At 37.9% G+C, this 23,700-nt stretch overlaps 1 protein-coding gene across 3 annotated transcripts in view; it reads left to right on the forward strand.

Moving 5' to 3' along the window:
• LOC133882062 (MADS-box protein JOINTLESS-like) overlaps window positions 1-23,700 on the forward strand; it is a 154,115-nt gene that overhangs the window by 57,689 nt on the left and 72,726 nt on the right. For all 3 annotated transcript variants that reach the window (XM_062321163.1, XM_062321164.1, XM_062321166.1), the window contains exon 3: window positions 434-512. In XM_062321163.1, coding sequence (XP_062177147.1) covers window positions 434-512 — 79 coding nt within the window. The remainder of the gene's footprint in view (window positions 1-433; window positions 513-23,700) is intronic.

Consider the following 23,700-nt stretch of genomic DNA (forward strand, 5'->3'; position numbering starts at 1 on the left):
CATGTGTATTAATGTTGCACCCTTCTATGCTTTATTAATGAATTGACATTACTTATCAAAAAAAAAAAATATTATATGTCTAATGTTTTCATAAATTTCATACAATAAACAACCTTATTAATTAACTGAAAATGCCATACCAAAAGAAATAAGCTTTTAGGGCATTATCCCTAACCACAGTTGGCCTGGGGACTATAGCAAATATGTCAATATGAGCTATACATCTTCAGTCACTAGGCTGAAGTTTCTTCTCTTGAATCTTTTTGAAAGGAAAAAAAGAAAAAAAGATCTCTGATGTGAAAAACATTAACTATCTTAAACTTCAAGACAAGTAGTATATTTTAGAAGTTTTTAACTGCATCTCTACTTTCATTTTATTCAAAGGAAAACAAAGGAGGAAAGAACTGAATCAGTATTCATTTGTTGTTTGAAGTGTGTTGCAGGTAATTGAAAGGCAAAATCTGCAATCAAACACACTCGACAAAATGGACCAACCATCTTTGGAGCTACAGGTAAGAAATATAATTTTTAGTGGGTGAATAATGTCCCTTTGGATGTTAGCTAGGATGGAATGACCATTTCAACATGTTTCTCCTAAACAATGTAAACGGCCAGAATGACAACATGAAAATGTAAAGCCCCCAAAATTAATTAATTAGAAATGAACTCGGTGCGCATCTTCAAACCTATTTACCAAGTAAATAAGCTCCAAGGGATATGAGACCCTCATCAGAGAGCAAACAATAGAAGACTGAATCACTTATATAATAAGATAGCCATTACTATACCTTGTTAGAATAATAATAATCAGAACAATAACAAAAACATTATACCATAACTTAACATAGATAACATCAAGTATTTCGGTCTAAGACCGGTCTTCCAGTCAGATATTAAAAATATTACCAATCTAAATCTTAAAGTTAGCAAGTGATCACATGGCAAAGATAGATAATAAAACATCACCTTGGTTGTAAAGTTCTCCTTGGTAATCGTCCTCGAAATCACCAAGTCAAAATTCTGCGAAACATTCTATGAATAGTCACACATCTAATCTAAATTTCACTTAAGAACCCTAAAATCAAACTTTTAGACATTTTGCCAGTTGACTGTTCGATCATTACTATGAACATTTGATCGTTCTTCATTGTTTCTACCAACGACCGATCTTTTTGCCAATGATTGTTTGTTATGCACTGGACGATCGATCGTCCTCTATAAAGAACCTCCAAAATCCAAAAAGGTTTTAACTCTAACCTATGTAACATGTTTTAAGTCCCTAATACACCTCCCAACACTGTTCTAGGCACAAACCAGACCTCTATACAAGATCCCAACACCAAAGTTCTAACATTTCTTTCAAAAATCCAAACTTTTTTCCAGCCACCACAAGGTCTTTCCTTAAATCCTCCTAAATACATAGATCTGCACTTAGTCTTCTAAAACCATAAGTCATGCATAGTACAGTAACGAAATAACACATGCTTCCAAAAGATTACAACTTTCTAACAATAGAATCATCATCAAACCACAAAAATCACTATAGGATTCTCAAACAACAAACCCACACACTTAAAGCCAAAAGTGAAAAATAGATGACTTCTATTTTAACCATGTGTGTGTGCAAAATGTGTTAAAAAAATAATATAAGTGCATAAATTAAATGACACAAGAATTTTGTTAACGAAGTGGAAACTCAATTAAGAGAAAAACCACTTTGGGGCAACTAAACCCAAGATATCCACTATTTAGAAGACAAAGCTAGTTACAAAGCAGTAGCACTTACATACCCTTATGCAATGGTCGTACCTTGAACTCTGACGTGTAACCCAACACGAAGGCCTCCCAACCAAGTCACCTACTTGAAGGGGTCTTCAATGGAATCCTTTACCTTAAGGCCAACCCCTAAGATAGACTTCAATTTAACGCAACAACAGCACACAACGGCAACAACTTGAGAGAGATCGATTCAGCACAATAACTCTAAAATATAACTCTCTAAACACTACGGAATTCACTACTGAATTTTTGCAATTCTCAAGCCTAGGGGCCTCTATTTATAGGCTACAGGTTCAAATGAGCGTCTGACTTGAAATACCTAGGCGCCGTCCGGACGGTAGACATAATGCGTACGGACGGACAACTGTGTGATCAGCTTTCCAAATTCGCTGAAATTCTTTCCTGAATAGAACCGGGTCCGGACAATGTTGCCCTAGCGTCCGAGCGGTTGCACTTTGGCTGCACGCAATTTCCATAGCAAGGCTTGACGCGTTTGGACCATAACATCTGTCGTCCGGACGGTTGATCTGATGCATGCAATTTTCATATATGAAGCTTGAGTGTCCGGAACATGAATACTGTCGTCCGGACAGTTGAACTTTGAATGCACGACTTGCCTTATGAATGAGCGCGTCCTGACAGGAATACACATTGTTCGGACGGTTGTAGCTATCTTCCCATATCTGTGTTTTTGGAAAGAAATCCCATAGCTGATCGAACACTGAACGGCGCCCGGACGTGCTACTAAGATGTCCAGATAGATGCAAGCTGGAACAATTCGAAGCTTCTCAACAAAGAGGAAGGTTCGGACGAAAATATCTCGTTGTCCGGACGGATGATGCTTGGACAGTTGAGCGTTCGGACGGTAGAACACGTTGTCCGGACTGTTGCAAGGGAATTGAACTAACTGCTTTGAATTCTGCACAGTCTTTTTTGAAGCTCTAAAACTGAAGTGTAGACTCTGAATAAAACAATATCCCTGTATAATAAGCATCATTACATAGAAGTGATTTTGTCCAACAGAATGTAGCCAATTACAAACCAATAGAAGGTATACACTAAACATAAACTAATCACATGTTAGACAAGCTTAAGACACAAAAAGAAATTTGATTAGGACATAGGGTTTACCTCTTTCGAAGGTAGGGACTTCAACATTTTGAAAATCCATTTTGTCCTCCCTCCTTCTCTCTCTCTCCCTCTCTCTCTAAACTGATCGATTGTTCTGAACAGAACCTTCCCAAGTGTCCAAAAAAAAGATCCCATCTTCCTCCTACTTTGGGACTTAAAGACCAACCCCAAAAATACTTAAGCCAACCCAAAACACTCTTAACCCTAATCTTAAAGCGGGGTGTTACATTCCACTTGAGAATTATAACTCTCCAATTTAGACCCCAAAGCAGCAGAATAAGTAATTACTACAAATTATAATAACAAATAAAAACTATTATAATCACATAAGCATCAAACCACACAGATGCAAATCATTCAACGCATCAACGTGATTTGCTTTTTTTTTTTTGGATAAATAATGTCATTTCATTAAAAAAGTGTAGAGATGCACAACCCTAGTACACAGAAAGTATACAAATGTACTCCTAAAAGTAAGAACCGTAAGAGCATGAAATTAAAAACTCCTCCAAAGTAACACTACTGGAGCTATGATGAGCCGAGACCCATAAAAATAAAGTATTAAGCATTGTTCGATGGAACTCCAACACCGAGGTTTCTACATCTTCAAAGTGTTAAGCATTCCTCTCACGCCAAAGATCCCACATCACACTTAAAGGAACCTGCTTCCAAATCTGCTTAACTTGACTACAACCGAACGAATTGCCCCAGCTACTCAACAAATCTAGCACCCGTCTCGGCATAACCTACTCCACCCCAAACAAAATAAGAAAATAGCTCCATATATCACGTGCAACATCATAGTGAAGTAATAGCTGGTCAATGGATACTTCGCTCTTCTTGCACATACAATACCACTGCACCACCACTATATTTCGTCAACGCAGATTGTCATGCGTCAAGATCTTTTCTAGAGCTGTTGTAACGCATCAATATGATTTATGTGGATGAAGAGGAAAACCTTGACACCAAGGAAAAATCTCTGTGTGTAACGCCCAAGTGAAATTAACTAACTGATAGTTAATTTCATGGTTCGTCTCCTAGTCTCATTCTATAAAGAATAGACCAAAGGGACCTCATCATCTCTAAAGACAGTCTGTAGTGGAAAAATTTCACTTATAACACAAAGATAGCAATTAAAACCTACAATTCACAATTTGAAAACCCAGAGAGAGACTAGAACTTCATAACATAGTTAATTATCCAAATATCACAGTAAAAAACCAGTCTCCAAAATAGCTTAAATATTGCGAATCGAGTCTTAGAGTAATAAAAAAACATTAAGATTTAAGGCCTACTCTTAAGAAGGTAAATCAATGTAGGATCTCTAACATGTCGCGATAGGTGTCTCCATCGTCATCCCATATACCCTTTAACCAAACAGGGTCTAGCTCCTAAAAAATGATCCTGACTTTATCCTCCAAACAAATCATCCTCCTCACGGGATCCGTCATCCTCAAGAGTAAGTATAAAACAATACATGTTTCATAGGTGAGAAATATACAAACGTAAGTCCACGACTTAGTGAGCATAAATATACATGATGTACATGTTATCATATGGTGAACTTAAAATGTTTAAGATATAAATCACATGCAACAATGTACAATTATAGTTCCTCATTTCACAAATGGTCATGAATTCAACATAGATATAGTATATACTATAATAAGAGAATCATGTTATAGTTCAACTCCATATGGTTTACCCAGGATATTAAACCCTTCCCAGCAGGGCTGGCGTTGTCACGAGTGACTTGTAATACACCACCGGTATCCTGTATATTGTATGCATACCATCGTATACTAGCAGCCTAACTCAGCCTGACCTCGGGTGGCCTATGCTACTAGCAAAGCCGTAACTATGACCCCCATTCAAACATTGTGTGCCAGTCAGAAAACAACCATTGGATCCAAGGCATATCAAAACATAATTATAAATCTTTTTGACCATAGGCTTAAACTGTATAATAATAAGCCCATGACCATTATCACATGTACCGATATACCATGTTATATGATACAATTTAATATTTACCGTCTTTTAAATGCATGCTTTTATAAACTCATTATTTTCATTATCTTGTTATTCATAACTCATTTTCACAAAATAGAGTTCACAATAATCAGAGTGTATTTCATGTGAGTTGTAAACATGCATGTTTGCTACACAAAATAATCATACAATGCGGTAAAAAATAATAAGTATCTATGTGGGTTTTACTCAACAGCTTTGTAGGGTTCCACAAAAACCTCTCGGGACTCCTTAACTTCGAAATTTGAGAAAATACTTATCATTACTTTTAAGCATGAGCTAAACAAGCCTTATAACTCAAATAAGCTCAAAATAGGTTCACTGCCTGACTGTCAACTGTTCGGACAAAAGTGTTGAACGTTTGGTGCTAGGCAGAATCCCATTTCTGGACCTAAAAGTGACAAAACTACATATAGGTAAGTCATAAGGACTTAATATGATCATTAACAGTATCCTAAGCCACAATAACATCTCCATATAGAACTTAGTACATCAAACCTCATCAAGTCATTAATGCATCGTTTAGCTTGTATTAAAGCCAAAACTAAGCAAAGATGTAAAACTAGCTAGAGCTATAATCAAAACAGTACGTAAGCAACATAATAACTCTACTAAAACGAACTAAGCTAAGAAAGTTACTTTTTAGGGTGAAAAGAGTTCCTCCTTCAAAACACTCTCACACACTCACAAGGAATACATTGACCAAGAGAGGGCAAAAATAGGTTGAAGAGCGTATAGGGTGGGGTATTTATAAGTAGAAAATAACGAACGAACAAGAGAGAAAGAAATTCTTATTGCTTTTGTTTGTTTCATACAATTGCATAGGTTTAAATAGAAGAAACCTATAGACTAATATGGAAAGAAATAAAAACAATATTACAATCAAAATAAATAATGGAGAATCATAGTATGTCGATAGTTTCCATCTTCAACACTTCCCCTCAAGTTGAGTCATAGATATTTCGCATGCCCATCTTAGATAAGGCTGAATGAAGAATACTACTAGACACACCCTTTGTCAACATATCCGCCAATTGTTCTCATGTCTTCACATATGGTGTGCAAATGATACCTTCTCGGTGTTTTTCTTTAATAAAGTGTCATTCAATTTCAACATACTTGGTTCGATCATGTTGGATTGGATTATGAGCAATATTGATTGCCACTTTATTGTCACAATACAGTTGCATTGAGTCCTTGGAGTCCAACCCAAGCTTTGTCAAGAGCATTTTCAACCATAATGTTTCACACACTCATTGAGCTATAGTTCTAAATTCTGCCTCTGCACTAGATCTGGCAACCACATACTGTTTCTTGCTCCGCTATATAACCAAATTACCTCCCACAAATGTGCAATGACTTGACGTGGACTGTCGATCCATAGTCGAGCCAGCCCAATCTGCATCTGTATAGGCTTCTATTTTCAAATGATCATGTTGAGAAAACAACAACCGTTTACTCAGTGACGATGTTAAGTAGCGAAGAATGTGATAAACTGCTTCCATATGAGGCTCTCGCAGAGAATGCATAAATTGACTCACCACATTAATCTCATATGCAATGTCTGGATGGGTGTGAGATAAATAAATCAATCGTCCAACCAATCGCTGATATCTGCCCTTATCCACCAAAGGGCTCTCGCTACCTTCTCCCAGTTTAACATTTACCTCTACTAGATTGTTAGTGGCTTTACATCCTTGCATTCTTGTTTCCTTAAGAAGATCAAGTATGTATTTTTGTTGGGAGACAAATATACCATGCTTTGACCTTACTACTTCAATGCCGAGAAAATACTTCAGACTCCTCAAGTCCTTTATTTCAAACTTGTTAGCAAGACGGTGTTTTAAGTTCTATATTTCCCCATCACCATTTCCTGTTAAGACAATATCATCAACATACACAATTAAAGTTGTTTCCTTTCCTTATAAGAAATGCTTAATAAAGAGTGTATGATTAGCTTGACTCTGCTTGTAACCAAATCTTTGCATAGCTCCGGGAAACCGCTCGAACCATGCTCTTGGAGATTGTTTTAGGCCATACAAAGCCTTATTTAGTTTGCACACTTTTCCCACTGAGGATGAATCTTCCAATCTAGGGGGAATTTCCATATATACTTCTTATTCTAGGTCTCTATGAAGAAATGCATTTTTCACATCAAATTGATGTAGAGGCCAATCCAAGTTTGCTGCTATAGATAGTAGAGCCCTAATTGAGTTCATCTTTGCTACTGGAGCAAATGTTTCCTCATAATCAATCCCATATGTCTGAGTAAAGCCTTTTCCCACAAGTATGGCTTTGTATCGTTCCACAGAGCCATCGGCCTTATACTTGATAGTGAACACCCACTTGCAACCAACAACCCTCTTTTCATTAGGTAATTTAACTAAATCTCATCTTGTTTTTGTGAAGAGCTACCATCTCTTCTTGCGTCGCTGTCCTCTATTTTGGATCACTAAGTGCTTCTAGTGGATTTCTAGGGACAGACACAAAAGACAATTTTGATATGAAGGAATGATACGATGAAGAAAGGTATTGATAAGAAACAAAATCAGAAATTGGATGGTGTGTACTTGACTTAACTCCCTTGCGTCGTGCAATGGGCAGACTTGTATTATTGACAATAGGTATTACATAATCATATCAAAAGTCGAATTACTATTACCTGAGCCAGGATTAGATGTTTGGCATCTAGCATCAAGAATGGTCTTTTTTTTTCTGGCATCTGGAGTAAACTCTCAACTCTTCCATAGGCAGTGCAGGTGGCTTATTAGTAGGTTTAGTAGGAGACTCATTAGTAAGCTGTTTTCGCTCCAGCTCTAGCATAGGAGTATGGATAGGTAATAGAGTAAAAAAAAAAAAATCCTCTTCAATTTTACTCTCCCCCTGAAGAGGAGTTTGGGATGAAGAAATATATGATGGCGGTTCAAAGAAAGTGATATCCATAGAGACAAAGTGTTTTCGCGATAGGGGTGATAACATTTATACCCCTTCTGAGTAGGAGAATAGCCCACAAAGACACATTTGAGGGCTCGAGGGTCTAACTTACTCCTAGCAGGACCATGAACATGGACAAAGCAAACACAATCATACTTTCGGAGCAACACCTTTTGAAGTAGAGAAAGGTGGGACAACACCTTGAGGAGTGTTTTGAAATCTAATATTTAAAAAGGCATCCTATTGATGGGATATGTGGCAGTGAGTAAGGCGTCTACCCAATAAGATTTGGGAACATGCGTGTCAAGTATAAGGGAATGAGTTACCTCTAAAAGATACTAATTTTTCCGTTCAGCAACACCATTTTGCTGTGAAGTATCGACACGTGGTTTGGTATATAATACCTTGCTCTCGAAAATATATCTTGAGATTATCAAACATATATTCACATCCATTGTCAGAATGAACAATTTTAACCATTGTATTAAACTGAGTTTGAACCATTTTGTAAAACATCTGAAACACAGAAAACACATCACTTTTGTCCTTTAACAAGTAGACCAATGTGATCCGAAAAAAAAATCAATAAAAGAGACAAACCACAGATAACCAAATAAAGAGACCACTCGGGAAGGGCCCCACACATTAGAATGAACAAGAACAAAAGGGGCATCACTTTTATTGATACTAGGAGAAAAAGGCAGATGATGGTCCTTTGGAAGTTCACAAGTTTCGCAGCGAAACTTATGAAAAAATAAGGCTCCTACTTGTGTGTGTGTGATCAACCAATCAACCAAAATATAAAATGCGGAATTAAAGAACACAGATATGTTGGTGACGAAGAGGAAACTCTTTGTACCAAAGAGAAAAACCACTTCGGGGTAGCCAAACCCAGGAAATCTACTATTTAGAAGAAAAAACTAGTTACAAAGCAGTCGTACTCACATACCTCTGATGCAGTAGTATTACTTTGAAATTTAACACATACCTATATGTGAGCACCTCTCAACCAGACTGCTTGTCTGAAGGGTTCTTCAATGGATTCTTTCAGCTTAGGGCTCCTCCCTAAGATAGACGTCAATAGTTGATCAAATCACACAAATACTCTAAGAGAGCTAGCACATCTAAAAATATCTGCCTAAACACCTTCTCTTTGCACACTGGAATTCAGTACAGAATTCTTACAATATAACAACTTAGGAGCCCCTTTAAATAGGCTCTGGAAAACTTAATTTGACACACACTCGGATTTTCCTAGGCAGCGTTCGGATGGTAAGCAACAATTCTTCATAAGTTGCTGAAGCGCGTCCGGACGATTATGGAAAATATTTGTGAAAATTAAAGATGACTTCTAATTTACCAAGTGTGTGCAATAATGTGCAACAAAATACCAAAATGTGAAAATTAAAGAGACAGATGTTTTGTTGACGAAGTGAAAACTCAATTAAGAGAAAAAACACTTTGAGGCAACCAAACTCAGGATATCCACTATTAAGAAGACAAAGCTAGTTACAAAGCAGTAGCACTCATATACCCTTATGCAGTGGTTGTACCTTGAACTTTGACGTGTAACCCAACACGAATGTCTCCCAATCAAGTCACCTACTTGAAAGGGTTTTCAATGGAATTATTTACCTTAGGGCCAACCCCTAAGATAGACTTCAGTTCAGTATTTCAACAACACTTGGCAAAGGCTTGAGAGTGAGTAGATCAGCACAAAAACTTCTAAAATAAACTCTCTAAGAACTACCGAATTCTTACAAAATCCATGCTTAGGGGTCTCTATTTATAGGCCATAGAAATCTAAATTGCGCCTGATGTGATTTTCCTAGGCGGCATCCGGATGGTAGCTGAGGGCGTCCAGATGGACAACTGTGCGATCAGCTTTCCAAATTCGCTTATAATTCTTGAAATTCTTTTTGGTGCTGCAACCTTGAGAGAATGCTAGAATTTTGAGGCTCTAAGTTCAACTAACATGTTGGTCAATTTGACCATCTTACAAAAAAAATCTCTCATAAGAATCTTCAAAAGCACAAAGTCAGAGAGAAAAAAAAAAATGTGCCTTAGGGGAGCATTGTATTGTGCACATTTTTATTGCATGAGGAAAGTAACTATTTAGCATTTACATGCACAGGAAAAACTTGGCAGATATTTATGCATAAACTCTCAATTATATAAAAGCATAGTCAATTAATGCGCAATGAACTGAGATATCAAGCAAAAATACATGCAATATCTGACTCACCAAGAAAAAAATAAAATTATCTGCATTTTATACTCCCAAATTTTATTTTATTTAAAAAAAAAATAGTAAAAACATGCTATAAAGACAAATCATCATAAGACTAGCATGTAATGCAAGATCAAACCTCCAAATGATCAAAATTACCAATACAGAAAAATAGTCGCCTGACATGCTTTTTCTATTTTCCCTAAAAAGTACCTGCAAAGTTCACTCAAGAGAAATAGGGGGAAAATAATAGTGGTTCCTAAATTGTAAAGCAAACAAAAGATATAATAAGCGGAAGAACATGCAATGTAATCAAACCTTATGCTCTAGGATTAAGAACCAAATCCTAGGCATGTGTATTCTCACCAACTAGGTGAGTCCATTCCCCCAGAACATGCAATGTAATCAAACCTTATGCTCTAGGATTAAGAACCAAATCCTAGGCATGTGTATTCTCACCAACTAGGTGAGTCCATTCCCCCTCTGGGGGTGAATGTCTTCCTTCTTCTTGACCAAAGTCTACCTTCATTTTGGAGGTTGTTGGCAGGACTTCGTCTGATGATTCATCCACTGTATCATGCTCTACATCCAAATAGGTAGCTCCCTGCAGAGTTGATCATCCTTCACCTTCTGCGGCTTCTTCATGAAGTGCCTTGATTTGTTAGCCTTGGGTTTGTCATTCTGATTGGCAGGAACAAATCTCTGATGAGGCCGCTGATGCTGGGGAGCCTGGTGCAGTGGGGCATGATGCCATGGAGCTTGATACTGGGGACCCAGATGCCTTGGAGCTTGATTCCATGGGGCCTAATATTGGGGAGCCTGATGCCATAAATCTTTATGCTGGGCCAGAGGTCTGGGCACCTCTTTCTTGACCTTTGCTCTCTGAACCTTAAGGAGGGAGCACTGGGGTTGGACATGCCCACTTAATCCACAGTGATGGCACATGGGAAATCTTCTAATGGTAGGGAACTTTTGAGTGACCGGTAGATCTCCATTGATTATGTCATTCCCTTTGTCCACGACTGTGGGTGGAGGATTGGAGAATGTGGGCTTAACAAAGACAGTCCTAAAAGTAGAGGTAATGTCAGAGGGAGGAGCTACATACCCAAGTCCAGTCTTGTTTGTTGGGCTTTTCTGAATTGATAGCATATGAGTCAGCTTCTCATCGGTGACCCTGTCCAACTGTAGCTATGTCTCCAGTAGCTTCTCCTCTAGTCCATGTATCTTGAGCAGCAGTGAGCTTTTCTCTGTTTGTAAGCTATTCAGTTCATGCATGTGCTACTTACGAGCCTCCCTCAGCTTCTCGAACTCTACATTGAGGATTTTATAAGCCTACTTGAGTTCTTCCCCATCATTATCACTGCTCTCAGAATAGTAAGAATCCTCCTCTTTTTAATGCAGAGCCACAAAGGCTAGAAACTATTCTAGAGCAGGAGATTCTTCTTCTTCGGACTCATCAATGAGAAACGCATTATATGCCTTCCCTTTTTCCTGCTTGAGATTTCCACAGTCAGCCCGTATATACCCAAACATTGAGCATTCAAAACATCTTGGGCCTCTAAGGTCTTTATTCTCAGCTTCCTCAGGTTTAGACTCTCTGGGGGCCTTTTTCATTCTTTCGGAGAATTTCTTTTTGAACTGATCATTTTTTATCAGTCTTACAAAATTTTTGGCCAGCATTGCCATTGCTTTTTCTTCATTCCTAGAGTCGTCTTCAAAAGAGACTTCGACTTTCTTCTTGGAAGCCTTGAGGGCAATGGTCTTCACCTTTTTGACCGGGGGCAGGGATAACTCATAAGTTTGAAGAGAACCCACCAACTCTTCAATCTTCATCTCTTTTAAGTCTTTTCCTTCTTCAATGGTGGTCACCTTGATTCTGAAACGCTCAGACAAAAATATTAGAATTTTATGGATGAGTTTTACATCTAGGACGGTTTTCCCAAGACTCACCATTGAATTTCTTAGGTCGCTCATTTTGGTGTAAAACTCTCCGACTGTCTAATCCTCCATCATCTTAATCTCTTCAAATCTAGAAATCAACATTTGAAGTTTGGCTAATTTAACAAATTTAGTGCCCTCATATGTTGTTTCTAAGATTTGTCACTCTTCTTGAGCGGATTCATTGTTTGAGATTCTTGTGAATACAGATAGTGAAAGCACTTGACATAGAGCATGGAGGGCTTTATCATTGGAAAGTCGTGTGTCTTTCGCAATGACTAGTTCGGGAGTTTCATCCGCTGGCTTAGTTTAACCAGTTTCAACAATATTCCAACAATCAATGGATTTAAAAAAGAGTCGCATACGAGCTTTCCAATGGCTATAATTCGTACCGTCAAAGGCAGGAACAGTATTAAGATTTTGAGACATAGCAAAGAAAAAGAAGTCAAAAAGGACAACACTCAAGAAATAAATCTAAACAGAGTATACCAAGCTCTGATACCAATTGAAAATTAAAGATGACTTCTAATTTACCAAGTGTGTGCAATAGTGTGCAATAAAATATCAAAATGCATAAATTAAAGAGACAGATATTTTGTTGACGAAATGGAAACTAAATTAAGAGAAAAATCACTCCGGAGCAGCCAAACCCAATATATCCACTATTCAGAAGACAAAGCTAGTTACAAAGCAGTATTACTCACATACCCTTATACAGTGGTCGTACCTTGAACTCTGACGTGTAACTCAACACGAACGCCTCCCAACCAAGTCACCTACTTGAAGGGGTCTTCAATAGAATCATTTACCTTAGGGCTAACCCCTAAGATAGACTTTAGTTTAGCACAACAACAGCACATGACAATGGCTTGAGAGTGAGCGGATCAATACAATAACTTCTAAAATAAACTCTCTAAGCACTACCGAATTCACCACCAAATTTTTTCAAAATACATGCCAAGGGGTCTCTATTTATAGGCCACAGAAACCTAAATCGTGTCTGATGCGATTTTCCTAGGCGGCTTCCGAACAGTAGTTGAGGGCGTCCAGACGGACAACTGTGCGATTGACTTTCCAAATTCGCTTGAAATTCTTTCCTGAATAGAGCCACATCCGGAAGGTGTTGCCCTAGCGTCCATACGGTTGTCCTTCAGCTGCACGCAATTTCCATATTAAGGCTTGAGCATCTAGACCATGGAGACTGATGTCCGGACGGTTGAACTTCTGTAGCACACTATTTCCATATTAGGACTTGTGTGTCCAGGCCATGGAAACTAACGTCCGGACGGTTGAACTTTGTATGCACGACTTGCCTTATCAAGGATAGCGTCCGGACGGGAACACACATTGTCTAGACGGTTGCATCTGTCTTCCCATATCTGTGTTTTGGAACGAAATCCTTTTCCTTGTCAAACACTAAAAGGGGTTCAGTCGTATTGCTGAGACGTCCGGATGGATGCAACCTGGAGCAGTTCGAAGCTTCTCGACATAGAGGAAGGTCCGGACGGAAAGTTCTCATCGTCCCGACGGATGATGCTTTGACAGTTGAGCGTCCGGACGGAATATCAAGTCGTCTGGTCGGATGCAAGGGATCTGATTGCTCTTACTTGGAATCTGTGCAGGATCTTCTAGAAACATAGCTCTGAAATGAAGACTCTGAAAATAACTGAATCCCTAATAAAAACCATCATTACATAAAAGTGATTTTGTCCAACAAAATGCAGCCAATCACAAACTAACAAACTCCCATTTTGGCCATTCTGGGACAAAAATCATTCGACCGGTTAAAAATACAATCCTGGTCCAAATCAAAAAACACTTCCCCTTTTTGTCACAAAAGGACAAAGGGTAAAACAAAATATTTACTCCCCCTCAATGTCTTAGCAGGACAATGGTAAATAGAGTAAAAATAATCCAAGAGTTAAAAATTGTTTACAAACAACCAAAACAAAGAAAATAATGTCTCAAAATAGACAAAACACCACATAAAATCAATCATCTTCAGTCATAGGTGCATCATCCTCATCATCACTGCTGGATAGACGATGGTGCTTGAGACACTCCTGGATGTCTAGCTGGCTCCGCTCCACATGGAGGTTAATAGAGTGAACCTCCTGCTGCGTAGATGACATCGCCTGCTGCATAGAGCTCATGCCCCCCGCTGTAGAGATGCCAACGCCACTAAAATATGAGTAGAGACTACATCCTGTTGTGGTGACGGCAGAGCAGTCTGAGATGAAGAAGCTATGTCTGGCATCTCAAAATGAATAGAAGGCGGCTGAGGAGCTTCATCCTGATCGTCATGCCTCAGCTGGGCATTGGATTTCATCAGGGTTTGTTTGTTGAGGGGATCCTGGATCTTCATCTTCGGCTCTTTAGCCACATCAATACCTAACTGCAAAATGATCTGAGTAAGCAAGCAGCCAAAGAGGAGACCGGTATTATTCTCATCCCGGGCCTCTATCATAACACCCATAATATGCTTGCATAGGCAAATAGGCAAGCGCAGACAGATGGCATATACAAACTGTGTCATCTTCAGAATCAGATTACTGCGCCTAACAATAGGCGAGAGATTGTGCTGGACGATCTTCGCAAGCATGCAATGCTAGGGAGATAAGGCACCAATCCTGATGGTAGAGGCTCGCTCCTCGCCCTACGGGACAGCAAAAAAGAACTCACAGAGCTCATCCAAAGACGGAGCCAAAACAACGTCATTGAAGGGACTGGCGGAGATTTGAAGCACTGGCACCCCGATGATCTGGCTGATGACCTGAGGATCAACCATGATAACATGCCCTACAATGGAGGACTGTAGGACAATGACATTGTCATTATTTTGCACTACCTCGAGATGGGCATAGAACTGCCTGACCAGCTTGGTGAGTACAATGCAGGCGCAGTTGTGGAGGTATCCCCAGTGATAGGTCTGGATAATCTCATGGATACCATCCAATGGAGCAACCATAATATTTGCTTGAACAACATTCCTCTCAGAAATGACAGGCCTGTTCATAATTTTAGCTCTGGAAGCTACCACATCCTCCTATGTCCTCTATCGAACTCTGCACTGTGTACTGTCAGCAAACATGATTCTGCAAGTAATGACCAACAAGATATGCCCAAAAAATTTCTCAAAGATATTAGTGATCTATTAGTTCCCAAAAAAATTTCGGATTATAACGACAGTAAAATGGACTTTTCCAAATAGAAGCCAGAATAATTATTCTAATCCCAACAGCAGCAGATAGGACAAAACTAAGCACATTTCATCTCAACCATATTCCATAAATGAGCAAATATTCCAACAGCTAAAAACACTAACAAGAATATAACATAACTAATAAAATACCTGGAATGGAGAGGAAAAGCACAAAAGGACAAAAATCACGAAGAAATCGTGAGAGAACACAAAAAAATCTCCCTAAAAGAGACAAAACTATGAGATGACAAAGCAAAGAGGTGCGGCGGCAAAGGGAGAAAGCGATTTTTAACCCTATGGGGTCCCTGTCCAGACGTATCACTAAAACTAATATAACCATTAAAACTAATAAACTCCCCCTATTGGCCATTCTGGGACAAAAACTAATAACCGTTGTAAAAAGACATAAATCTGGTCCAAAATAAAAATTACTCTCCCTTTTTGTCTCAAAAGGACAAAAGGTAAATAGAGTAATAAACCCTGAAATAACCATCCAAAATATTTTGGAATGTAGTAATGTTCTACAAAATTAACCCATTAAAAACAAAATGATTTATCTAGTAAAACTGATAAAGAAGGAAACAAAATCCTGAAGGCACCAAATCCCGTTGATCCTCTAGCATAAGAAGACGGAGAGTGTTCCGTACATTAATTTGGATCTTTGTCACATCAGCTTCTAACACATGAAACCGGTTATCCATGGTCTAAAATCCTTCTATCACTTGAGAAGTTACTTCTTGAAAACGATCATCTGTGGATCGCAGTTGATCTGTAATCCGAGTGAGCATACTCATGACTAGATTACTAGGAGGCACAGAATGGGAAGAAGATGCAACTGAAGGCTTTAAAGTAACTTGGGGAACTAGCTCATCAGGATCCAAAAATCTCTAGAGTTGTGCATTAGACTTCAAGACAGTCTTCATCCCAAAAGCTCCATCTGGCATATCTTCAGGCTCATTAGCAGGTATCGAAGGCAATTGTAATTTGAGTATTTTAGTGACAAGACCTCCATAGGGCAAGGATACCTGAGAATCCTCCTATAGCTCCATCATAGTCATAATGATATGCTTACACATGTAGAAAGGTACTTGATTGATGATGGCATAGATCAATCAAGCCCTGTTTAGTGGAAGAACACTATGATAAGCAATGGGCCAGAAATTTTGCATAACAATCTTGGCTAACAGTCGCTGAGGAGAATGTAGCCAACCAATAGGAACACTGTTTTTACCTTCTTCATCCCATACAAGCCCTCCTTGGGTATTCAAACATTCCATGAGAGCTTTTCTTGAAGGCTGATCTACAGTGTTAGGAAACAGGGTGTCGAGGCTAGGTGACACTGGTATGCTTGTAACTGAGCTGATAAGTGCTGTATTGATGATGATTTTGGTGCCGCGCACTTTAGTCACAAAGCATGGAGTTTCAGGGTGAATGCTCTCAATCTTCAGATTCTTGTAGAATTCCTGAACAAGTCGAGGAAAGATATTTCCAACTGAATCAAACAAACTCAAATACATGTTCTCCTGAAATCTTTAATAGATGAACTCAAAAGGAGCCACCTTGATCTCTGATTGGAGAATCGCACGTTCAATCACAATGGTTCTTTTATTGATGTGCTCTTGAGCAACAACAACTTCTTCTCTTGTTCTCTTGCGCACATAACCTCAAGAAGTCAAGTGCAAGGTAGACATATCTGCAAAACTAAAAATATGCCCCATACAAATACCAAGAAATCAATAAGAGTATAAGAACCAATTAGCCCCAAAAGAAAATTTGACATTCTGACTGCTAGAAATTGGATGCTCAAAAAATAGCAAATAAAAAGTTAAATGCTCAAAATAAATTTTCCAACCTCAGCACACAACAAGAAAATTTCTCATGCAAAAATAATCTAATGCAAATATCTTAAAATATTCCAATAAACCTTAAATCGCTATTTTCTAGAACATATAAAGCTAAAAATAAGAGAAATAAAGATAAGGGCATACCTAAAATATCAAAAATGAAGAGAAAATGCAGGAGGAAAAAAAAAAAAAAAAAAAAAAAAAAAAAAAAAAAAACCTCGAGAGCAACACAAGAAACCCGAGAGAAAAACAAAAGAGAAAATAAAATCTCAAGGCAAATAGTGGTGCGGTGCAGGGACAAAGTGATATAACTCTAAGGTCGCGCATCCAAACGGTGAACTTAGGTGTCCAGACGAAAATCTGTTAGACTGTTAGTCTCGTGTGCATCCGGATGCTATGCTACTCCCGTCTGGACGCTCCACACAGAAAAGCTAAAATAGAGGAAAAATAGCTGACAACCAAATTTTTCCCTAATGTTAGCTTCAGAACACGCATGTATTCAAAACTAATAACACAATCAAATAGTAAATAAAAAATATGTAAACATAGAATTGAGAGTAAAGTAATTTATGAGCCAAAGAATCTCTGCAGATGGAAAATTTGAAATATTTTACTGAACTTACGCTATGCGTGTCATGTGTGAAAGCTATCTCAGTAAGGCATAAGTTCACATATAAGGCTAAAAACACTAAATTTTCTAAAAAAAGAGAAAATTACTATTTGATTAGTCAAAAGTCAAATATTATCTTACTATGGCCTAACCACCCTCATTTGATACACTCCCCCTAAGTCACAACACTTTTTCTTTAACTTAATCCATTAGTGATCATCTCTTTCCGCAATGATTTGATCACTAACTCTTTCTATAGGGACAAGTGTAAGAACAGATTTAACAGCTTAATATGGATCTTTTTATTTATCTATATTTTCTGAAAACTTAATGCTTTTTATCATTTGGTGCTACAATCTAGAAATAATGTCAGAATTTTTAGGTTCTAGGTTCAACTAGCGAGTTGGTCAATTTGACCATCTAGGCAAAAGTTTATCTCTTAATAAAATCTATAGTGTAAAAAACCAGAGATAAGATAATTTACCTTAAGGGAGCTTTGGATAGTGCATAAATTCATCACATGAGAAGAATAAAGTATCCAACTTTTTAGATGCAACAGAGAAACTCAGCAAATATCCAACAAAGATATCTCAATTATTATATAAGAATATTTCATCAATGCACAATGATTGAGATATCAAATAAAAATACATAAGATATCTAAAAAGCTAAACAAAAGAAAAAAAAAAAAAACTTTTGTACCTGCATCTCCCTTTTTTTTTTTTTGTTGAAAAAAAATAACAAAAAAACAACAAAACATGCTATGTAGGGAAAAAGATAGCATCTAATTCTAGAATGTGAGGTAAGAGCAAACCTGTTCTCATAGAGAGGTTTGAAATTACCAAGACAGAAAAGCAGCTGCCCGACGTGCTCTTTTCTATCATCCTCATAAAATACATGCAGAAGATTTTTTGAAGATAACAAGAGAAAATATGAAGATAAAACAAATATGATTCCAGCAAAGCATAAAAAAAAAATATGTCAGTGAATAATCAAAAACCTAGGTGAGTGTACTCCCCCTCAAGGGGTGAATGGTCTCATCTTTCCTTACCCAAACCTTTCTGACCCTAGGAGTAGGGTTGTAGGCTTTGTCCAATTTGTTCAGCTTGCTCAGGACATTCTGCATCATGCTCAGTAACCCCTTATAGAGATGATTATTGTTGGGCTCATGCGGCTTCTTCTTGAAGTATCTAGATTTTTTGTGTCTTGTGTTGTCATACTGTCTGTTGGTAGGAACAAATCTTTGTTGTTACTGCTGATGCCGAGGAGCTTGATTTGCCTTGGGAGGTCGGGTGCTTGATTAGCTTTCTTGGGCTCTTCCTTCTTGACCTTCGGCTTCTAAGCACGGAGCTGTGGACAATTGGGTCGGATGTGACCCCTGATGCAACAATGATAGCATGTGGGTAAGCTTCTTTTGCTGGGAGGCTTCTTGATAGATTCTTTAGAAATTAAAATAGCCTCTCCCCCTGATGTGGTCTTTTGTTTACCAAAATATATCAATAATAAAATTAACCACTCGCAATAGAATGAATCCTTGTAGGATAAGGCTATAGAGAGGGTGTCGAACCTGAATGACTGCTTATGTGTTGTTATCAAGCTTTTTGAGATTAAAAATAACTTAATTTAAAATATGTTTGATTTGATTTGATTTTTTAAAAAATAAATACATAAAAGTAAAAGACACAAATTTAAAGATAGTAGGGATAAGATAAAGAATAGGGGATTGATTTCACCACTCACCACATAACAATGGTCAATAATAAATTAACAAAGAAAATTCATACTATGCATGATAAAGGGCTCGTCTCACTCGAGTAGTCAAGAAATTACCTCTAAAGATTAAGTATAATCCATCTTCGGTTGGCACGGACCGTCCACCTAACCACTAAGATGCGGTATGACCCGTCTTCTCAGGCATGGACTAGCTACGTCTTTAATAGGATATACACACAATCAATGGAATAGTATAACCCATCTTCGGTTGGCACGGACTGTCTACCTAAATTACACTAAACTAGGGTGTAGTACAATCCGTCTTCCCTAGGCATGGTCTATCTTATCCTCTTGATCATATATCAATTAAAACCGTTGTATAACAATCATTCACATAATCACAGAAAATATGAAGGATTGAGTTCAATCAATATAAAAGACTTTCTAAGACAAGATAAGAAATTCATAATGATTGAATATAAATATTAAAATCAATTCTCACAGTTATACAACCATCATGCATAGAGAAAATCACAAACTAAAATATAATTAAACCATTGTTACTTGGAAAGGGCTACATCAACACCCTATTAGGAATTTAGCTGCTCATCGTAGTGCTGGGATGGCCTCCTGCCATGTTCTTCTCCTCTTCAACTTGTCAGGCCTCCGAGAAGAATTTTCTGTCTAAATCTAAGCACAAGCCCAAGCACCAAGCACACCTTCTCTTGAAGCTTAGGGATCTATTTATAGGGAGCACACAAGTCCTAGAAGCCCTTGGAATTCCATAAAAATCGTCTCTTGAGTCTTCTTGTCCAAGTAGGAGATTGAAACTTCAATCCAAGTAGGAAAAGGATTCCAAATTCGGCAAGAATTGCGATCTTTTATTGCGAGGCAATTTTAACATAGTAAACATTCGAATTAGAGAAAAGCTATTTCTGACATATTTATTTAATATTTTATTATCTTTCTAACGCCACTAATTTCATTGCAATCCGATATCTGACACAAAAGTTATGACCCAAACACTGAGACATATGCAGAATCCAAATTTGAATCCAATCCGATTTTGACTCTTAGTGGAGAAATTCCGATTTAATCCTTCACTTGATTTGATTAAACTTAACCACATCGTATAGGTATTCTATTATGATTGGTTAAGTTTAAACATATCTTCTAGGTCTTCTCAAAGTGTGCTTTAAGCCCAAAATTAATGGAATTAATTGCATCTTTATTTAAAACCTGAAAACATTAAAACAACACAAAATCAAACAAATAACAATGCTAAGGAATTAACATATGCAAGTTAAGGGGCTTGAATGTGCAACATTCAGCGCTTATCACACCTCCAAACTTACATATTGCTAGTCCCTTAGCAATACAAAACAAGAAATAAAACTGAAAAACAACAAGATAAATCCTTCTTTCGTGGGATGTACGATTGCATTTAGCGTATGCAACAAACCTTTTAAACCCCTAGGACTCCCTAGTGGACGAGTGAAGTTTCGTGAGGGTTTGCCAGGAATGATACCCACAAACATTGTTCCTACCATGTTATCCTCAAGAATTCAGCATCATAAAAATAATGGTTCTCATTCATTGGTAAACTTAATAAAATAAACTCCATCTTCACAATTTTAGAGAATTAAAAATTAAGCTAGTAACATGGCATTATGAGATATCACAAGATTCAATTAGTGTAAAGTGAACTTAACACATAGTCATGGGGTTTCAAAAACTAATCTCAATCATGAATGGTTCAACACTCAAAATTCGCTGGACTCCCCATTAGATAAAACAACCAAGGCATATATATTTATTATTATTATTTTTATATATATGCAGGCTGTGCAATGCTTAGCTCCCTTAAGCTTTCTAATTGACCCATGTAACGAGTGTTAGGTCAATGACTCCCAAACCAGATAGTTTCAGGGCATTAGGTGTAAAACACCCTAAAGACTTACTAACTTGAGTCAAAAAGGCTACAAAGCTAAACTTAGCCATTTATCAATCCAGGTAAACTTCCACATTTTGACACGAATACTCAATGCTTAATGAGGCAAGAGATCCGGTTACTCAGTGAAAAGCTCAAAGTGATCAATATTATTCTTTCTTTCTTTCCTTTTTTCTTTTCTTTTTTTTCTTTTTATTTATTTTTTTTATGCCAAGGTTATTCCTCCAACAAGTTACCCAACTGCATCCAAGATATTGATAACAGACATAACTGATTTCAAATTTCATACTCCATAGACTACGTGATAGTGTGCTTGTGAGAATCAAATTGAAACAAGTAATATCTCATGCTACCAAAGAAAATAACAAAACTTCTTAATTCCCTAGTCAAGTGATCATGTGTTCATCATGTTAAGCTTTCCAATGAAATACAAATCAGGATTTAAGTTCAACCAAATTCTTAGAGATAACATAGCAAAATATTGGACAGTGTTTCCGTTACGTACTAGGGTATGCGACAATGGTATTATAGGAATTATATTAATGTCCTCTTTAATAGAATAATTAGATTAGGTCTAAATAAGGTAAGAGTCGTAGATTATTATTATTAGGTAAATAAGCTTGAATCACACGTTGTCCTCAATGTGTGTATAGAACTGAACATAACAATAAGAGGATAGGAATACCTGAATGAGCAGATGTGGGGCATATCATACCCCCAAACTTGTTTGCAAAAACACATGTCCAGAGAAAAAAAAGTGATACTCCAACCAAATACTAGTCAAGTGCAACACATTGTTGTAAAAATATAAACTAAGAATGAAGTAACAATGGAGAAGATAAACTTGGAAGGAGATCATGTATCCTGGCTTGATGGAGGACTCGAGCGTACAGGGCCTGTGCTCGAACCTATGATGCTGACTCATTTAGTCAAAATATGTGGGATCCGCCAAGCCAACGGAATCCACATCCTTGATGCGCTCGGTGCTCCTTGACCCTTAAATTTGAAGCACCAATCTTTTCTTCTCTTGGACCAGAGAGAATAAAGTTTACCTACAGAAAGGTAATTCTGGATGCCCGCATATCGAGGTAGATCCCTCTGAGTATTCTCAAACAGTTTCTCATCTGGAAGGGAATCATGAACTGTAATAGAATGAGGAGAATATACAAGGAAGTTTTCTACCTTGATGGTCTCTGTTTGTTCTTCTAATATCCCTAACAAACTACTCTCCTAACCTCTTGGTAAATCACAAGCAATAGGGGCTCGGGGTTCATATGGCGTTTCGAGAATAACAGTGGATAATGAAGGAGCCTCAGTGCTCACTTCCTCGCCTTTTGCCGATGTAGAGCTTGTGGGGCCTCAATTTGATCCTCCTTCCTCTCTTTCCCGTGAGTTTTGACCACTTCTCCATCCTTCATTGTGGTGATGGCTTGCTCATGATAAGAAGTACTTTCGTCCACCACGTAGTGTCCATCAAGATTGGCCTCTGATTGTCTTTGAAGCTCTTCTTCTTCTATTTGATTTGCCATCTGCTCCATCTGAAGCTCTAACTTGGCAATGGCTTGACCCTGAGATTTCACAACCTGATTGATCTCACCTATAAGTTCCAACATCTGAGCTTGAAAGTCAGAACATGACTGAGTAGATGGTGGTTCGGCATGGTATTGTTGTTGTGGAGACCAGTCGATAGGAGATGGCTCTTTTTTGTTAGCATCCATCTTGCTCATAAATTTCAACAGTTGATCTTGAAAATCCGAATCCAACCGAAGCAATGGTGTGGCCTGAGAAGAATGTTGCCAGTTATCCTCAAAGTCAGCACAATATGGAGATGATTGCCATTGCTGGTGGGGAGGATGGAAGTTAGATGGTGGATAGGCCGCTTGATCATTGAACTCCGAATATGTCTGATGGTACAGTTCATGAAATTGTGGAGCATAACTTTCAGGAGCTTGATCTTGCCATGAGAATACTACAACTTCCACCTTCTCTTGATCTTCTAGCTTGGCAATGGCTTGACCCTGAGATTTCACTACCTGATTGATCTCACCTAAAAGTTCCAACGTCTGGGCTTGCCATGAGATATTAGACTGGTTACTCCATGCCGGGTCATAGGAATCACAGTAAGGCTCATTCCTCGGTCTAGAGAACTGTGTGTTCATATGCTCATAAGAATAGTTAGAAAATTGTCCTGTAGTAAGACAATCTTTAACATGATGATAAGGACTACAGCAATATGAACATGGTTCATGGGGTGTTGAAATTCCTCCCCACATGATCTAAATTGATAAAAATAAAAGAAAATAAAAACAAAAATTGAAAATAAAAAAAAATATT

The sequence above is a fragment of the Alnus glutinosa genome, chromosome 11, assembly GCF_958979055.1.
Source record: "Alnus glutinosa chromosome 11, dhAlnGlut1.1, whole genome shotgun sequence".
NCBI lineage: Eukaryota > Viridiplantae > Streptophyta > Magnoliopsida > Fagales > Betulaceae > Alnus > Alnus glutinosa.